We start from the raw sequence: 15,858 nt of genomic DNA, 5'->3' as shown, positions 1-15,858 counted from the left end.
GGTGAAAGGTATAGAGGGATTGTCTAATATTTTTATAAATTTTATGTAAGTCTAAAAAGATTTTTTAAAGTCGGGTATAAAAAATATTAGTAAGGCCGGGCGCGGTGGCTCAAGCCTGTAATCCCAGCACTTTGGGAGGCCGAGACGGGCGGATCACGAGGTCAGGAGTTCGAGACCATCCTGGATAACACGGTGAAACCCCATCTCTACTAAAAAATACAAAAAACTAGCCGGGAGAGGTGGCGGGCGCCTGTAGTCCCGGCTACTCGGGAGGCTGAGGCAGGAGAATGGCGTAAAAACCCGGGAGGCAGAGCTTGCAGTGAGCTGAGATCCGGCCACTGCACTCCAGCCTGGGCTACAGAGCGAGACTCCGTCTCAAAAAAAAAATAATAATAAAATAAATAAAATAAATTAAAAAAATTAAAAAAAATAAAATAAATAAATAAAAAAATATTAATGATGAATCTACGTGAAGGGCATAGGTTTATGAACGGTGCTTTCTTGCGACTTTTCAGCAAATTTCAATTTTTTCTTTTCTTTTTCTTTTTTTTTTGAGATAGAGTCTCGCGCTCGTTGCCCAGGCTGCAGTGCAGTGGCGTCATCTTGGCTCACCGCAACCTCTGCCTCCTGGGTTCAAGCGATTCTCCTGCCTCAGTCTCCCGAGTAGCTGGGATTACAGGCATGCACCACCACGCCTGGCTAATTTTGTATTTTCAGGAGAGACAGGGTTTCTCCCTGTTGGCTGGACTTGAACTCCCGACCTCAGGTGATCCACCTGCCTCGGCCTCCCAAAGTGCTGGGATTACAGACATGGGCCACTGTGCCTGGCCAAATTTTTTCAAAATAAAAAGAGAAAAAAATAAAATATAAATTTCGGTAACTTTTTTTCATTGTTGCGGACTGACTACCTTTAAAAAGCCCACTGCTACCAGGCGCAGTGGCTCATGCCTGTAATTCCAGAACTTTGGGAGGCTGACGTGGGCAGATCACTTGAGGTCAGGAGTTCGAAACCAGCCTGACCAACACGGTGAAACCCCATCTCTACTAAAAATACAAAAATTAGCCAGGCATGGTGGCCCACGCCTGTAATCCCAGCTACTTGGGAGGCTGAGGCAGGACAATCACTTGAACCCAGGAGGCGGAAGTTGCAGTGAGCTGGGATCATGCCATTACACTCCAGCCTGGGCAACAGCGCGAGACTCCGTCTCAAAAAAAAAAAAAAAAATTCCCATTGCCCTTTAATCTACCACCTAAATTACGCTCACACAGTATTTCTAGGGAACGAAGATGGCATGAACAATGAAGAAATTTGCTAAAGATAAGTAACAGAGAAACTTCGAGCATACTTTAAAACATTCTCCATTGCTAGTCTAGTGCTATACCCAACAAACCATGCTGCCAAGTACTTTGAAGCACTGAATAATGTTACTAATGACCCTCAAGAATCTATGATTATTCAGCACTCTCAACGTTCCTGTCAACTTCTCTCAGCCTGTTAAGAGTAAATTTTTCGAGCTGCCAGTAACACAAAATCCATTGCCACTGAACAATCAGAGTGTTTCTTGCGGCTTCCCACACTGTGCCAGATAAGGATGCTGTAATCAGCACTCAACTGCAATTTGGCCACTGATGCAGGAGGCTAAACAGGCTGCTTCTGTGGTACTGGAGAGAGTAAACACGATCCTTGCCAGGAAAGCAGCAGGATAAGACTTGCAAAAGTAAAGGCTGTGAGCAGCCCATTGCTTTTCCTGATAGTAACTTGAATGAAGGCTTCCTTTACTGACCACAGTATTGCTTCGGAACATCACAAATTATTACTTTTATTTATTTATTTATTTATTTATTTATTTATTTAGAGACAGAGTCTCGCTCTGTCGCCCAGGCTGGAGTGCAGTGGCGCGATCTCGGCTCACTGCAAGCTCCGCCTCCTGGGTTCACGCCATTCTCCTGCCTCAGCCTCCTGAATAGCTGGGACTACAGGCTCCCGCCACCACGCCCAGCTAATTTTTTTTGTATTTTTAGTAGAGACGGGGTTTCACCGTGGTCTCAATCTCCTGACCTTGTGATCCACCTGCCTCGGCCTCCCAAAGTGCTGGGATTACAGGCATGAGACACTGTGCCTGGCCTATTTTTTAGACTTAGAAATTAGATATAGTTATCTTCTTTCATTAATGCAATAAATGCCAGTGTGCAGTGATAAAGAGGACAACTTGGCAATTTATTTTAGAGAAATTCATAATTGTAAATATTTAGTAATTAGCTGCTGCATGAAGTTAAAATAATTTACAAAAATTTGGTTCAACTCAACCTATTAGAAATAAATGTAGTATGTGTGAGACTAGGAATTACTCCAAAGGTATTACACAGGAAAGATAAAGGAAATAAAAGGTTTACCTCAAGAAAACAACTACAAAAAATAATTTATTATTCTTAAATCTAGTTATGCATGCTTATTTGAAGATTGACTAACATCCTCTAGAAGAAAAACTGTAGGTATGATTATGACTTTTACTTAAATTTACTACTAAAAAATCAGCAAGTTGGACTTCATCAAAATGAAAAACTTTTGTTCGGCAAAGATACTGTTAGGAAAATTAGAAGGCAAGCCACAAACTAGGGAAAATATTTGTGAAACATATATCTAACAAAAAATTTATATTTAGAATCTAAAGAACTCTTACAGATTTATTAAGACAAACAACCTAATTAAAAATTGGAGCTAGGCAAGGTAGCTCATGCCTGTAATCCCAGCACTTTGGGAGGCTGAGATGGGCAGATAACTTGAGGCCAGGAGTTGGAGACCAGCTGGGCCAACATGGTGAAATCCCGTCTCTACTAAAAATACAAAAAATAAGCTGGGCGTGGTACAAAAAATAAGCCAGGCGTGGTTGTGCGTGCCTGTATTCCCAGCTACTCAAGAGGCTGAGGCAGGAGAATCACTTGAATCCGGGAGGCGGAGGTTGCAGTGAGCTGAGATCACGCCACTGCACTCCAGCCTGAGCAATAGCGTGAGACTCTGTCTCAAAAAATAAAATAAAACAAAATAAAAATTGGGCAAAAAGCCTAAGCAATATAAGGAGGCCCTGTCTCCACAAAAAAAAAAAAAAAAAAAAAAAATCTAATTAACCAGGTATAGTGGAGTGCTCCGGCGGTCCCAGCTCCTCGGGGAGAATGAAGCAGGAGGATTGCTTGAGCCAGGAAGGTCAAGGTAAGTGTGTATTGAAACCACAACACGGCCAGGCACAGTGGCTCACGCCTGTAATCCCAGAACTTTAGGAGATAGGAGGATCGCTTGAGCCCAGGAGCTCAAGACCAGCCTGGGCAACACGGTGAAACCGTCTCTACAAAAAAAAAATTATCTTGGCTTGGTTGCGCACGCCTGAGTCCCAGCTACTTGGGAGGCTGAGGTGGGAGGATTGCTTGAGCCCAGAAGGTTGAGCTATCATCACGCCACCACATCTAGCCCAAGGTGAGAGAGCAAGACACTCTAAAAAAATATATAAATAAATAAAAATAAAATAACTGTAAGTAGAAAAAAAAAAGTATCTGCAAGGTCTACAGGAATAGAAGAATTCCAGAAGGATATACACAAACTATTAACAATAGTTACCTCAAAGGTAGGGTGTTAAAAAAAAAAAAGTATTATTCAAAACAGATGTTTTTGAGTTTAAAATGAGTACTTTATTAATTGTCCCAGGCCATCAGCTGACAAGGGTAGCAGAACAGGAAAGCTTGCCATCTCCCTTAGGCTTTACTTCTGTAATTTCATAGACCCAGTCACCAGTCGTTATTCCCTTTCAGTTTATGGACATTTAAATTTTGCACTAATAATCTGTTATTGACATATTGATGTTTATACAGGTTACTATAGGCAACATTTCCAATCCAAGTGCTTCTAACAGCCTAAGAAAGTGCTTTTATGCTCTAAATGAAATTGGGGAGAAAGGAGGAAAGTACAGTCCAGAGACCATCTACAGAACAATGTATCTTTAGAATCCAAGTTTTTTTGCTTTTGTTTTTGAGACAGAGTCTCGTTCTGTCACTAGGCTGGAGTACAGTGACACGATCTCGGCTCACTACAACTTCTTCCTCCCAGGTTCAAGAAATTCTCCTGCCTCAGCCTCCCCTGTAGCTGGGTTCACAGGCGTGAGCCGCCATACCTAGCTAATTTTTTTTTTTTTTTTTTTTTTTGTATTTTTAGCAGAGATGGGGTTTCAACACGTTGGCCAGGCTAGTCTTGAACTCCTGACCTGAGATGATGTGCCCACCTCAACTTCCCAAAGTGCTGGGATTACAGACGTGAGCTACCACGCCCGTCTCCAAGTTTTTTTGTGGGTTTTTTTTTTCTTTTTTGAGACAGAGTCTCGCTCTGTCGCCCAGGCTGGAGTGCAGTGGCGCGATCTCGGCTCACTGCAAACTCCGCCTCCCAGGTTCATGCCATTTCTCCTGCCTTAGCCTCTCGAGTTGCTGGGACTATAGACGCCCGCCACCACGCCTGGCTAATTTTTTGTATTTTTTTTTTTTTTTTTTTTTTGAGACGGAGTCTCGCTCTGTCGCCCAGGCTGGAGTGCAGTGGCCGGATCTCAGCTCACTGCAAGCTCCGCCTCCCGGGTTCACGCCATTCTCCTGCCTCAGCCTCCCGAGTAGCTGGGACTACAGGCGCCCGCCACCTCGCCCGGCTAGTTTTTTGTATTTTTAGTAGAGATGGGGTTTCACTGTGTTAGCCAGGATGGTCTCGATCTCCTGACCTCGTGATCCACCTGCCTCAGACTCCCAAAGTGCTGGGATTACAGGCGTGAGCCACCGCGCCTGGCCCCCGTCTCCAAGTTTTATCTTGAAAATTAAATTATGGGACTTATTCCGTAAGGTGACAGGTTCCATTTTAATATAAAAACCACCTCACTGCTGTCTTAAATAATATTCATAGTATGAATAACTACGACCTTACAGGAAAAAATACTTTTATGATTTAGCACAGGGGCTGCAAACTATAGTCTGTGGGCCAAAGCTGGCCTGCCGTCACCTTTTTACACTGCCTGTGAGCTAAGAATGAATTTCGCTTTCTTTTTTTTTTTAACATTGTCTTGCTCTTGTTGCCCAGGCTACAGTGCAATGGCACGATCTCAGCTCACCACAACCTCCGCCACCCAGGTTCAAGCGATTCTCCTGCCTCAGCCTCCGGAGTAGCTGGGATTACAAGCATGTGCCACCATGCCCGGCTAATTTTGTATTTTTAGTAGATACATGGTTTCTCCATGTTGGTCAGACTGGTCTCGAACTCCTGACCTCAGATGACCCACCCGCATCAGCCTCTCAAAGTGCTGGGATTACAGGCAAGAGCCACTGTGCCAAGCCTATGATTTTTGCATTTTTTTTTTTTTTTTTTTTGAGACGGAGTCTCGGTCTGTCGCCCAGGCTGGAGTGCAGTGGCCGGATCTCAGCTCACTGCAAGCTCCGCCTCCCGGGTTCACGCCATTCTCCTGCCTCAGCCTCCCGAGTAGCTGGGACTACAGGCGCCCGCCGCCTCGCCCGGCTAGTTTTTTGTATTTTTTAGTAGAGACGGGGTTTCACTGGGTTATCCAGGATGGTCTCGATCTCCTGACCTCGTGATCCGCCGGTCTCGGCCTCCCAAAGTGCTGGGATTACAGGCTTGAGCCACCGCGCCCGGCCGATTTTTGCATTTTTAAAAGGTTAAAAATATCTGAAGAATACTACTTTGAGACATGTAAACATTATATTAAATTCAAATTCCAACCAGATGCAGTGACTCATGCCTGTCATCTCAGCACTCTGGGAGGCCTAAGTGGGCAGCCTGCTTGAGGCCAGGAGTTTGAGACCAGCCTGGGCAACATAGTGAGAACCCGTCTCTACAAAAAATTTAAAAATTAGCCAGGCGTGGTGGTGCACACCTGTAATCCCAGCTACTCAGGAGGCTGAGGCAGAAGGATTGCTTAAACCCAGGAGTTCAAGGCTGTTGTGGGCTACGATTGCACCACTGCACTCTGCCTGGGCAACACAGTGAGAACCTGTCCCCTGAGCCCAAAAAGAAATTATCACTGTGCAGGAAGTAATGAATAAAAAGAAAAAAATCTTCAAATTCCAGTGTCTATAAAGTCTTATTGAAACAGACACATTCATTCACTTACCTATTATCTATGGCTGTTTTTGTGCTACAACAGGAAAACTAAGTAATGAGTAAGTGGGACAGAGACTGTATGGCCTACAAAACCAAAAACATTTGGTTAAGACCTTCACAGAAAAGGACCACTGGTCAGGGATGATGGTGCATGCCTACAGTCCCTGCTGCTAGGGAGGCTGAGGTGGGAAGATGGCTTAAGTCCAGTAGTTCAAGACCAGCTTGGGCAACAAAGCAAGACCCCTATCTGAAAAAAAAAAATTAAAAAGAAAAGGTCTGCTGACCCCTGGCTTGGCCTATATTAGTTCAAACTAATCGTAAGTCCCCATTTAGAGACGTGTGCAGTGTGGTTACAGCACAGTTCCCAGTACAACTTAACCTAGTAAAGCCTCAAATTTCCTAATTTACAAAGTGAGAACAATGACACTTAACTCAGAAGGTTATCGTGAAGATTAAATGAAACTTGGCTCATAGTAAGCACTCAAACTTCAACTGCTATCTTTTTTTTTTTTTTTTTTGAGATCGAGTTTCTGCTCTTGTTGCCCAGGCTGGAACGCAATGGCGCGATCTTGGCTCACTACAACCTCCACCTCCCATATTCAAGCAATTCTCGTGCCTCAGCCTCCCAAGTAACTGGGATCACAGGCATGCGCCACCACACCCAGCTAATTTTGTATCTTTTGTAGAGACAGGGTTTCACCATGCTGCCCAGGCTGATCTCGAACTCCTAACCTCAGGTGATCTGCCCGCCTTGGCCTCCCAAAGTGCTGGGATTACAGGCGTGAGCCATGGCGCCCAGCCTAGAATTTTTTTTTTTTTCTTTTAAGAGATAGGGTCTCGGGCCAGGCAGAGTGTCTCATGCCTGTCCAGCATTTTGGGAGGCCAAGGTGTGAGAATCACTTGAGGCCCAAGTTCAAGACTAGCCTGGGCAATATAGGAGACCCTATCTCTTGAAAGAGAGAACAAACGAACATGAAGGACCAACAGACAGACAGGGGGTCTCACTATGTTGCCCAGGCTGGTCTTGAGCTACTGGCCTCAAGTGATCTCCTTCCTCCTGCCTCAGTCTCTGTAAGTGCTAGGATTATAGGCTTGAACCACTGTGCCTGGGAAGATTTTTGTTTTACGATACTTCTTAACACTACAAATGAATGTATTACCTTAATCTTCACTTCAGTGAGAAGCTAATGATTTCATCCTAACACTTTATCACCTTTCAAAAGCTTCTGCATAATCTTTCGAATGCTGGAAACCCACACATTTCTAAGAATGTCCCCTGTATTTAAAAAACCTTGGCCGGGCGTGGTGGCTCACGCCTGTAATCCCAGCACTTTGGGAGGCCGAGGTGGGCAGATCACAAGGTCAGGAGATCGAGACCATGGTGAAACCCCGTCTCTACTAAAAATAGAAAAAATTAGCTGGGCGCAGCGGCGGGCGCCTGTAGTCCCAGCTACTCGGGAGGCTGAGGCAGGAGAATGGCGTGAACCCGGGAGGCGGAGCTTGCAGTGAGCCGAGATTGCGCCACTGCACTCAAGCCTGGGCGACAGAGCGAGACTCCGTCTCAAAAAAAAAAAAAAAAAAAAATCTTTAGGCTGGGTGTGGCGGCTCACACCTATAATCCCAGTACTTTAGGAGGCCGAGGCAGGTGCATCACCTGAGGTCAGGAGTTCGAGACCAGCCTGGCCAACATGGCAAAACCCTGTCCTTACTAAAAATACAAAAATTAGCCAGGCGTGGTGGTGGGCACCTGTAATCCCAGCTACTCAGGAGGCTGAGGCAGGGAGAATTGCTTGAACCCGGGAGGTGGAGGTTGCCATGAGCCGAAATCCTGCCACTGCACTCCAGCCTGGACAACACAGCAAGACTCCAAAAAAAATATTTAAAAGTTCAAAACTGTATTGTTATGGAAACATTGTTAAAATGTGTTGTCACTCTGCTAGTTGCACTTAAGTACAGTTCCACTTAGTGAATACTTAATACTGCCTGCCAGGAATTATGTTAAATATATATTATCTAATTTTCACAATAACCTTGACAAAGTAGGCACTATAATCTCATTTTACAGAGAGATACAAAACTCATAGATGATCTAAATGAATTTGGCGAGAAAGGAGGTGAACTCCTTTCATAGAAGTTTCGTATCTCTCTGTAAAATGAGATTATAGTACCTACCTTGTAGATTTATTGAAGTTTCTTCCTGCAAAGCTAAATAGCAATAATTTTATTTTTCCAGGAGCATATTTGAAAAATATTTCTTGGGTTCTTGTTACAGCCTTATTTTCTACACATCACAGGAAAGCAATTTTGAACTTACAACTATAGCTTATATTCTAAAGGTCAAACAGTTGATCAATGAAAGAGCCAGAATTCAATCACGAGTCTCACTCCCAGTCTACCTGAATGTGTTAAACCGCACGATTGAACACGTGTACTAAAATGGTCAGCAGAGGCAGGAATTTCATTCTCTGGTATTTCAATATGTTCATTAAAAATGCCAGCTGAGCCGGGCGCGGTGGCTCACGCCTGTAATCCCAGCACTTTGGGAGGCCGAGGCGGGCGGATCACAAGGTCAGGAGATCGAGACCACGGTGAAACCCCGTCTCTACTAAAAATACAAAAAATTAGCCGGGCGCGGTGGCGGGCGCCTGTAGTCCCAGCTACTCGGGAGGCTGAGGCAGGAGAATGGCGTGAACCTGGGAGGCGGAGCTTGCAGTGAGCCGAGATCGCGCCACTGCACTCCAGCCTGGGCGACAGAGCGAGACTCCGTCTCAAAAAAAAAAAAAAAAAAAAAAAAAAAAAAAAAAAAAAAATGCCAGCTGACTTGCTATTTTTAGGTAGAACTTTCAAGCCAGTGAATGGATTTTACAGCAGTCCTGGGGAGGAGTGCCCTGAATAATGACATTTAGGTCAACCATACTGCATATACAACGGTGATCCCATAAGATGATAACACTACATTTTCAGCCAGGCACAGTGGCTCACGCCTGTAATCCCAGCACTTTGGGAGGCTAAGGCGGGTGGATCACTTGAGGTCAGGAGTTCAAGACCAGTTTGACCAACATGGTAAAACCCCCTTTCTACTAAAAATACAAAATTAGCTGAGCATGCTGGTACACGTCTGTAATCCCAACTACTTGGGAGGCTGAGGCAGGAGAATCGCTTGAGCCTGGGAGACAGAGATTGCAGTGAGCCGAGATCGCGCCACCGCATTCCAGCCTGAGCAACAAGGGTGAAACTCCATCTCAAAAAAAAAAAAAAAGAAAAAAAAGTATTTTCACTGTATCTTTGCTATGTTTAGATATGTTTAGACACACTAACACTTACCATTGTGTTCCAGTTGTCTACAATGTTCAGTACAGTAACAGGCCGTGTAGTTTTGCAGCCTAGGAGCAACAGACTGTACCACAGGGCCTCGGTAGGTAGTAGGATATCCCATCAAGGTTTGTGTGCACTCTATGATGCTCACACAGCACACGTTTCTCAGAACGCATCCCCACCACTAAGTGGCAAATAACTGTATAGAGTGAAAGACTCATCAGATTTCATCATGTTCCAACTGATAACCATTTCAGATAATTGTGGAAAGAGCTATTAACGAAGTATGTTTCCTAACTCAGTTGACAAATAGATTCACCTTGTCCAAATCCTAAATGTCACTATTGGAAAGCCGTATTTTTACACATACTGACACACCAAGAACACATCTGGCTGGAACAAAATATTGCTTCTGAGAAAAGACACATAAAGGTCATACGAGAACTGTCAGAAAAGAATTCCTTTGACATCTATCCTTCCTCATCTAGGGAGAAATGGTAGTATTCTAGGCTCAGCTGTCTTCTACTTGAAAGATGGCCACAATCTGGAGCTACCTTAACTGAAGCCAGGGAATGAACATCCATTTCCTAGGAGGCCCATTTAGCAGAGACACAATCAGAGCAGGGAGAATTGCTTGGGGAGAGGAAGGCAATGAGAAGGAAAGGCTGGCCACTGATTTGAGCATTCACAGAGCCCCGAAGAATGCAGCAGGGAAAACTATTTTAGAGTAAACCCCTCCTGATTTTGCATGTACCACACAGCGAAAGCAAAAAGCATTCTTTCGAGTGAACTAAACAGAAAGGCTATTTAAGATGTATGATTTAATCCAAAGGTTAAAAGAATGCATTTATTACTTGTAGATTCAAACAGACATTACTCAGAACTTAAGTTCATTCTAACTCTTGCCCAATTCTCCCTTCTCAGGGGTTACATTTTCTTTCTTCGGGAATGTTTTTTATTTTCACTATTTCTTATTTTTATTTCATTTTATTTTATTTTTCAAACAGAGTTTCACTCTTGTCACCCAGGCTGGAGTGAAGTGGCATGATCTCGGCTCACCGCAACCTCCGCCTCCGAGGTTCAAGCAATTCTCCTACCTCAACCTCCCAAGTAACTGGGATTATAGCTGCACACCACCAAGCCCAGCTAATTTTTCTATTTTTAGTAGAGATGGGGTTTTGCCATGTTGGCCAGGCTGGTCTCAAACTCTCAGGTGATCCACCCACCTTAGCCTCCCAAAGTGCTGGGATTACTCGTGTGAGCCACTGCACCCAGCCATAATCAGTATATTATTATCAATTATATGCACAAAGGGCATCCAGAATATTTGGAATCAACCTTATGATAATGTGTGAGAAAAGAGGAGGAGACGAGAAGCCAAAGCCTAAATTTTACTTCTGATGACATCATTTTACTCATCACGTAATCTTAGGTATAACATAACCTTTCTAAACCTTAATTTCCGCATCTACAAAATGCAGATGACACCTGCACTTTGTTTCCTTCAGAGTTATAAAGCTCAAAAGAGATCAAATATGTGAAAGCACAATGAAGTCTGCAAAGAACACAAATATGTTAGCCATTATTATTGAGCTTTTTTTTTGAGACAGAATCTCATTCTGTCATCCAGGCTGGAGTGCAGTGGTGCGGTCTCAGCTCACTGCAAACTCCGCCTTCCAGGTTCAAGCAATTCTTCTGCCTCAGCCTCCAGAGTAGCTGGGACTATACGCGCACGTCACCATAACCAGCTAATTTTTGTATTTTTAGTAGAGACAGGGTTTTGCCATGTTGGTTGGGCTGGTCTTGAACTCCTGACCTCATGATCTGCTCCCCCCATCCCCTTGCCTCCCAAAGCACTGGGATTACAGGCATGAGCCACCGCACCTGGCCTATTACAGAGCTTTTTATCTTGACAGATCTCTTGTGTGTGTGTGTGTGTGTGTGTGTGTGTGTGTGTGTGTGTGTGTGTGTGTGTATTTGTGTTGTTGCTGTTTTTGAGACGGACTCTTGCTCTGTCACCCAGGCTGGAGTGCAGTTGCGCAATCTTGGCTCACTGCAACCTCCATCTCCCGGGTTCAAACAATTCTCTTGCCTCAGCTCGTGAGTAGCTGAGATTACAGGTGCTTACCACCATGCCCAGCTAAGTTTTGTATTTTTAGTAGAGGTGAAGTTTCTCCATGTTGGCCAGGCTGGTTTTGAACTCCTGACCTCAAGTGATCCCCCATCTCAGCCTCCCAAAGTGCTGGGATTACAAGCGTGAGCCACCACACCCAGCCTACTGTTTATATTTCTAAAGAGAAATCATGGCATATGGACAAACCACCGACTGGAACTTCTTAGATGACTCCAGCTCACAAGGTCACATCACAGTGGGAAGCAAGCCTTCAATTCTCTATCACTTACAAAAGGCCAGATAAGGCTTAAGTTCCAGCACCAGCCAACCCCTGTCATCTCCAGGGAATCTATATTATAAAATGTCTAGCCTCAACAAAGGTCCTGAGTGTTGTTTCAAATTTCACTGCCAATTTTCACTAAATATTTCTGATACAAGAAAAACAGGGCTGGGCGCAGTGGCTCAAGCCTGTAATCCCAGCACTTTGGGAGGCCAAGACGGGCGGATCACGAGGTCAGGAGATCGAGACCATCCTGGCGAACACCGTGAAACCCCGTCTCTACTAAAAAATACAAAAAACTAGCCGGGCGAGGTGGCGGGCGCCTGTAGTCCCAGCTACTCGGGAGGCTGAGGCAGGAGAATGGCGTAAACCTGGGAGGCGGAGCTTGCAGTGAGCTGCTGAGATCCGGTCACTGCACTCCAGTCCGGGCTACAGAGCGAGACTCCGTCTCAAAAAAAAAAAAAAAAAAAAAAAAAAAAAGAAAAACAGGCCAAGCCTGGTGGCTCACACTTATAATCCCAGCACTTTGGGAGGGTGAGGCAAGAGGATCACTTGAGACCAGGAGTTCAAAACCAGCCTGGGCAACATAGTGAGACCTTGTCTCTACAAAAAAAATAAAAATAAAAATAAAAATTTGTAGTTAATAATTTTACTATTTTGTTGAAAATAAATCTGCCTCATGATAAAAGTTACATAATTCCAAGAAAAAAAAACACAGAAAACCTAAAAGTTGGTTGTTATCCTTACACTGAAAGGCAGCAATACAGAAAATTCTATCAATGGATCTCATCAAAAACATTAAACAGCCAGGCGGGGTGGGGGGCTCATGTCTGTAATCCCAGCACTTTGAGAGGCAGAGGCAGGCGAATCACCTGAGGTCAGGAGTTCAAGACCAGCCTGACCAACATGGAGAAACCTTGTCTCTACTAAAAATACAAAAATTAGCCGGGCATGGTGTTGCACGCCTGTAATCCCAGCTACTCAGGAGGCTGAGGCAGGAGAATCGCTTGAACACAGGAGGCAAGTGAGCCAAGATCGCGCCATTGCACTTCAGCCTGGGTGACAAGAGCGAAACTCCATTTGAAAAAAAAAAAAAAAACACATTATTACACACAACCTGAAGCCAAAAAAGAGAAAAAAGCAAGAGACTCCCTCTTAGTAACAAATGAGTTAAGCAGTGATAGAAGTTGCATTAACATTACAGGAGGGCAGGAGAAACACTTGGTGACTCACACATTCCCCTTTGATGTCAATTTTACAATTTAGGGCCAAGTGCAGTGGCTCGGGCCTGTAATCCCAGCAGTTTTGGAGGCTGAGGCAGGCAGATCACCTGAGCTCACTTCGACACCAGCCTGGGCAACGTGGCAAAACTCATCTCTACAAAAAATACATGAAATTAGCCAGGCGGTGCCACGCACCTGTGGTCCCAGCTACTAGAGATGCTGAGGTGGGAGGATCACTTAATCCAGGGAAGCAGAAGTTGAAGTGAGTTGAGATCGCCCACCACATCCCAGCCTGGGCGACAGAGTGAGACCCTGTCTCAAAAAAATAAATAAATAAAAATAAAATTAAATGAAAATAAAATAAAATAAAATTTAAAAAGCTAGTTTCTTTCGGAAGAAAAAGGAGGGAGGCTGGGCACAGTGGCTCACGCCTGTAATCCCAGCACTTTGGGAGGCCTAAGTGGGCAGATCACGAGGTCAAGAAATTGAGACCATCCTGGCCAACATGGTGAAGCCCCGTCTCTACTAAAAATAGAAAAATTAGCTGGGTGTGGTGGCACGTGCCTGTAGTCCCAGCCACTCGGGAGGCTGAGGCAGGAGAATCGCTTAAACCCGGGAAGCAGAGGTTGCAGTCAGCAGAGACTGCACCACTGCACTACAGCCTGGCGACAGAGCGAGATTCCGTCTCAAAAAAAAAAAAAAAAAAGGAGGGAAAAACCTCCTGGTTCCAATTTCAAAGCCAATCCCCCACCCTCCCCCCCTTTTTTTTCCCAAAAATCTGAGTCATATCAAACATCTGGTACCCATGAAATTTACTACTTTAAATTCATAGAATTAAAACTGAGCACCCACAACTGAACAAATATTTTCTGAGTTCAACCAGAGATGCTGAATACTAACTTTACCTCCCCTAGCACTTACACCTGCAAATGTAGTTTTCTTCCTCGACTTGGAAAAAAAAAGCACAGTGAACAAATTTCAGAGTGCAGCTATCACCTCAATAGAGCCTGATGAAAAAGGAAAATAGGTGTTCTTTATCCCCAACAATTTTGGGACAATTTTTTAAAATGGTTTTAAATTGTTTAAATATCTACTAGTGTAAATATCAAACTAAATCCTTACACATCAAATTATTTTGTTTGTTTTTGAGACGGAGTCTCGCTCCATTGCCCAAGCGGGAGTGCAGTGGCGCGATCTCGGCTCACTGCAAGCTCCGCCTCCCAGGTTCACACCATTCTCCTGCCTCAGCCTCCCGAGTAGCTGGGACTACAGGCGCCCACCACCTCGCCTGGATAATTTTCCATGCATTTTTAGTAGAGCCGGGGTTTCACCGTGTTAGCCAGGACGGTCTCGATCTCCTGACCTCGTGAGCCGGCCACCTTGGCCTCCCGAAGTGCTGGGATTACAGGCGTGAGCCACCGCGCCCGGCCAAATCTTTTTTTTTTTTTTTTTTAAGGAGACAGGATCTCGCTGTGTTGTCCAGGCTAGCAAGCTCAGCGGCCCATCACAGGAGTTTGGAACTCCCGGGCTGAAGGAATCCTCCCTCCTCAGTCTCTCCAGTCGCTGGAACTACAAGCGCACGCCACCGTGTCCGGCCAAAGTTGTTTTTTTTTTTTAAGAGATGGTGGTCTCACTATGTTGTCCAAGCTGGCCTCGAACTCCTGAGACCAAGCGATCCTCCTGCCTTGGCCTCCCAAAGTGCTGGGAATAACAGGCGTGTTCCACCGCGCCCGGCCCCAAATCTTTGTCTTGGTAATGGAATAAAAAGCGGAGTATACAGTTGGCGGGTAGGACTTAAATCCTCAGATGACGCCAACGTTTCTAACCAAGGATTTCAAACGGCTCCCCATTAACTTCTCATTAACCTAGCGAACAAGAAAGTGACACGCTGAGATTTTGGATCCTTTTTCCTTCCCAAACTCTGCCCCTGGCAGAGAAAGAGGCGCACAAACAAGGGGTGTGGCCCATTGGCAAATCAGTCAGACCGTCCCGAATCAAGGACAAACACTGGAAAGCAGAGAGGAAAAAGAAGTTTCGCGTTTCCGCTCCTGGGACTCTGCTCCAGAATTCGGCGTTACCCGTCCGAAGCGGCGGCCTCAGAACAAGTCACTAAACATCACCCGCACCGCCTCCCGGGAGGGGCTGGGTCCCGTCTCGGCGGAGACACGGCCGGGCAGTGCGAGCACAGCGGGGCCACCCCGTCTCCCCCCAGGGAGACCCAAGGCCCAGAGGGGCCCAGGGAGCCCGACACGAAAACTCCTAAAGTTCCTGAGCAGGGACCTGAACCAAAGGTCTCTGCCCACGGCGCGGGCTGTAGGGCCGCCGCTCCGCTTGAGAAAGGGGTCCCCACACCGGAGCAGGGAGAGGGGTTCGCCTCCCGCCGCCGAACCCATCCCTGCCTGGGTCGCCGAGTCCCGAGTCCCGCCCTCTCCCCGCAGGGCTCCCGGAGAGGACCTCCGCCTTCTCGCTTCGCCCCTCCGCCTCGCTCAGGAGGAGACCTGCCACGGCCCTGTCTGACCTGTCGCAGCTGGGACCGAGCCGGCAGCACGAAGCCTCCATGCCCGCCGCCGAGGAAGCCCCCACCACGTACACACTCTTCTCTGCGGTCGCCAGAGTGGCTCGGCTGGCACGCCGCCGCGTCCCGCCTCCTGGCAACCGCGTTCCACACCGTCGCCGCCGCCGATTGGTCCGTGTGCTCGTGGCTCCTGTCTCATTGGCTGCTGCCGGGGCAACGCTGCGGGAGGGTTGCTAAGGGGCGGGAGGCGAGCGGGAGTTAAACGCGCCTGCGCGG

At 46.0% G+C, this 15,858-nt stretch overlaps 1 protein-coding gene across 2 annotated transcripts in view; it reads right to left on the bottom strand.

Moving 5' to 3' along the window:
• Positions 1 to 15,688, bottom strand: part of TULP3 (TUB like protein 3) — a 55,612-nt gene extending 39,924 nt beyond the window's left edge. For both annotated transcript variants that reach the window (XM_045364547.2, XM_005569829.5), the window contains exon 1: positions 15,586 to 15,688. In XM_045364547.2, coding sequence (XP_045220482.2) covers positions 15,586 to 15,626 — 41 coding nt within the window. In that variant the 5' untranslated portion in view covers positions 15,627 to 15,688. The remainder of the gene's footprint in view (positions 1 to 15,585) is intronic.
• Between the last annotated feature and the right edge of the window lie 170 nt (positions 15,689 to 15,858).

This window comes from Macaca fascicularis, chromosome 11 (genome assembly GCF_037993035.2).
Source record: "Macaca fascicularis isolate 582-1 chromosome 11, T2T-MFA8v1.1".
Taxonomy (NCBI): Eukaryota; Metazoa; Chordata; class Mammalia; order Primates; family Cercopithecidae; genus Macaca; species Macaca fascicularis.
Note: the sequence above shows the minus strand (reverse complement) of the source record. Positions and strands in the feature narration are given on the sequence as shown.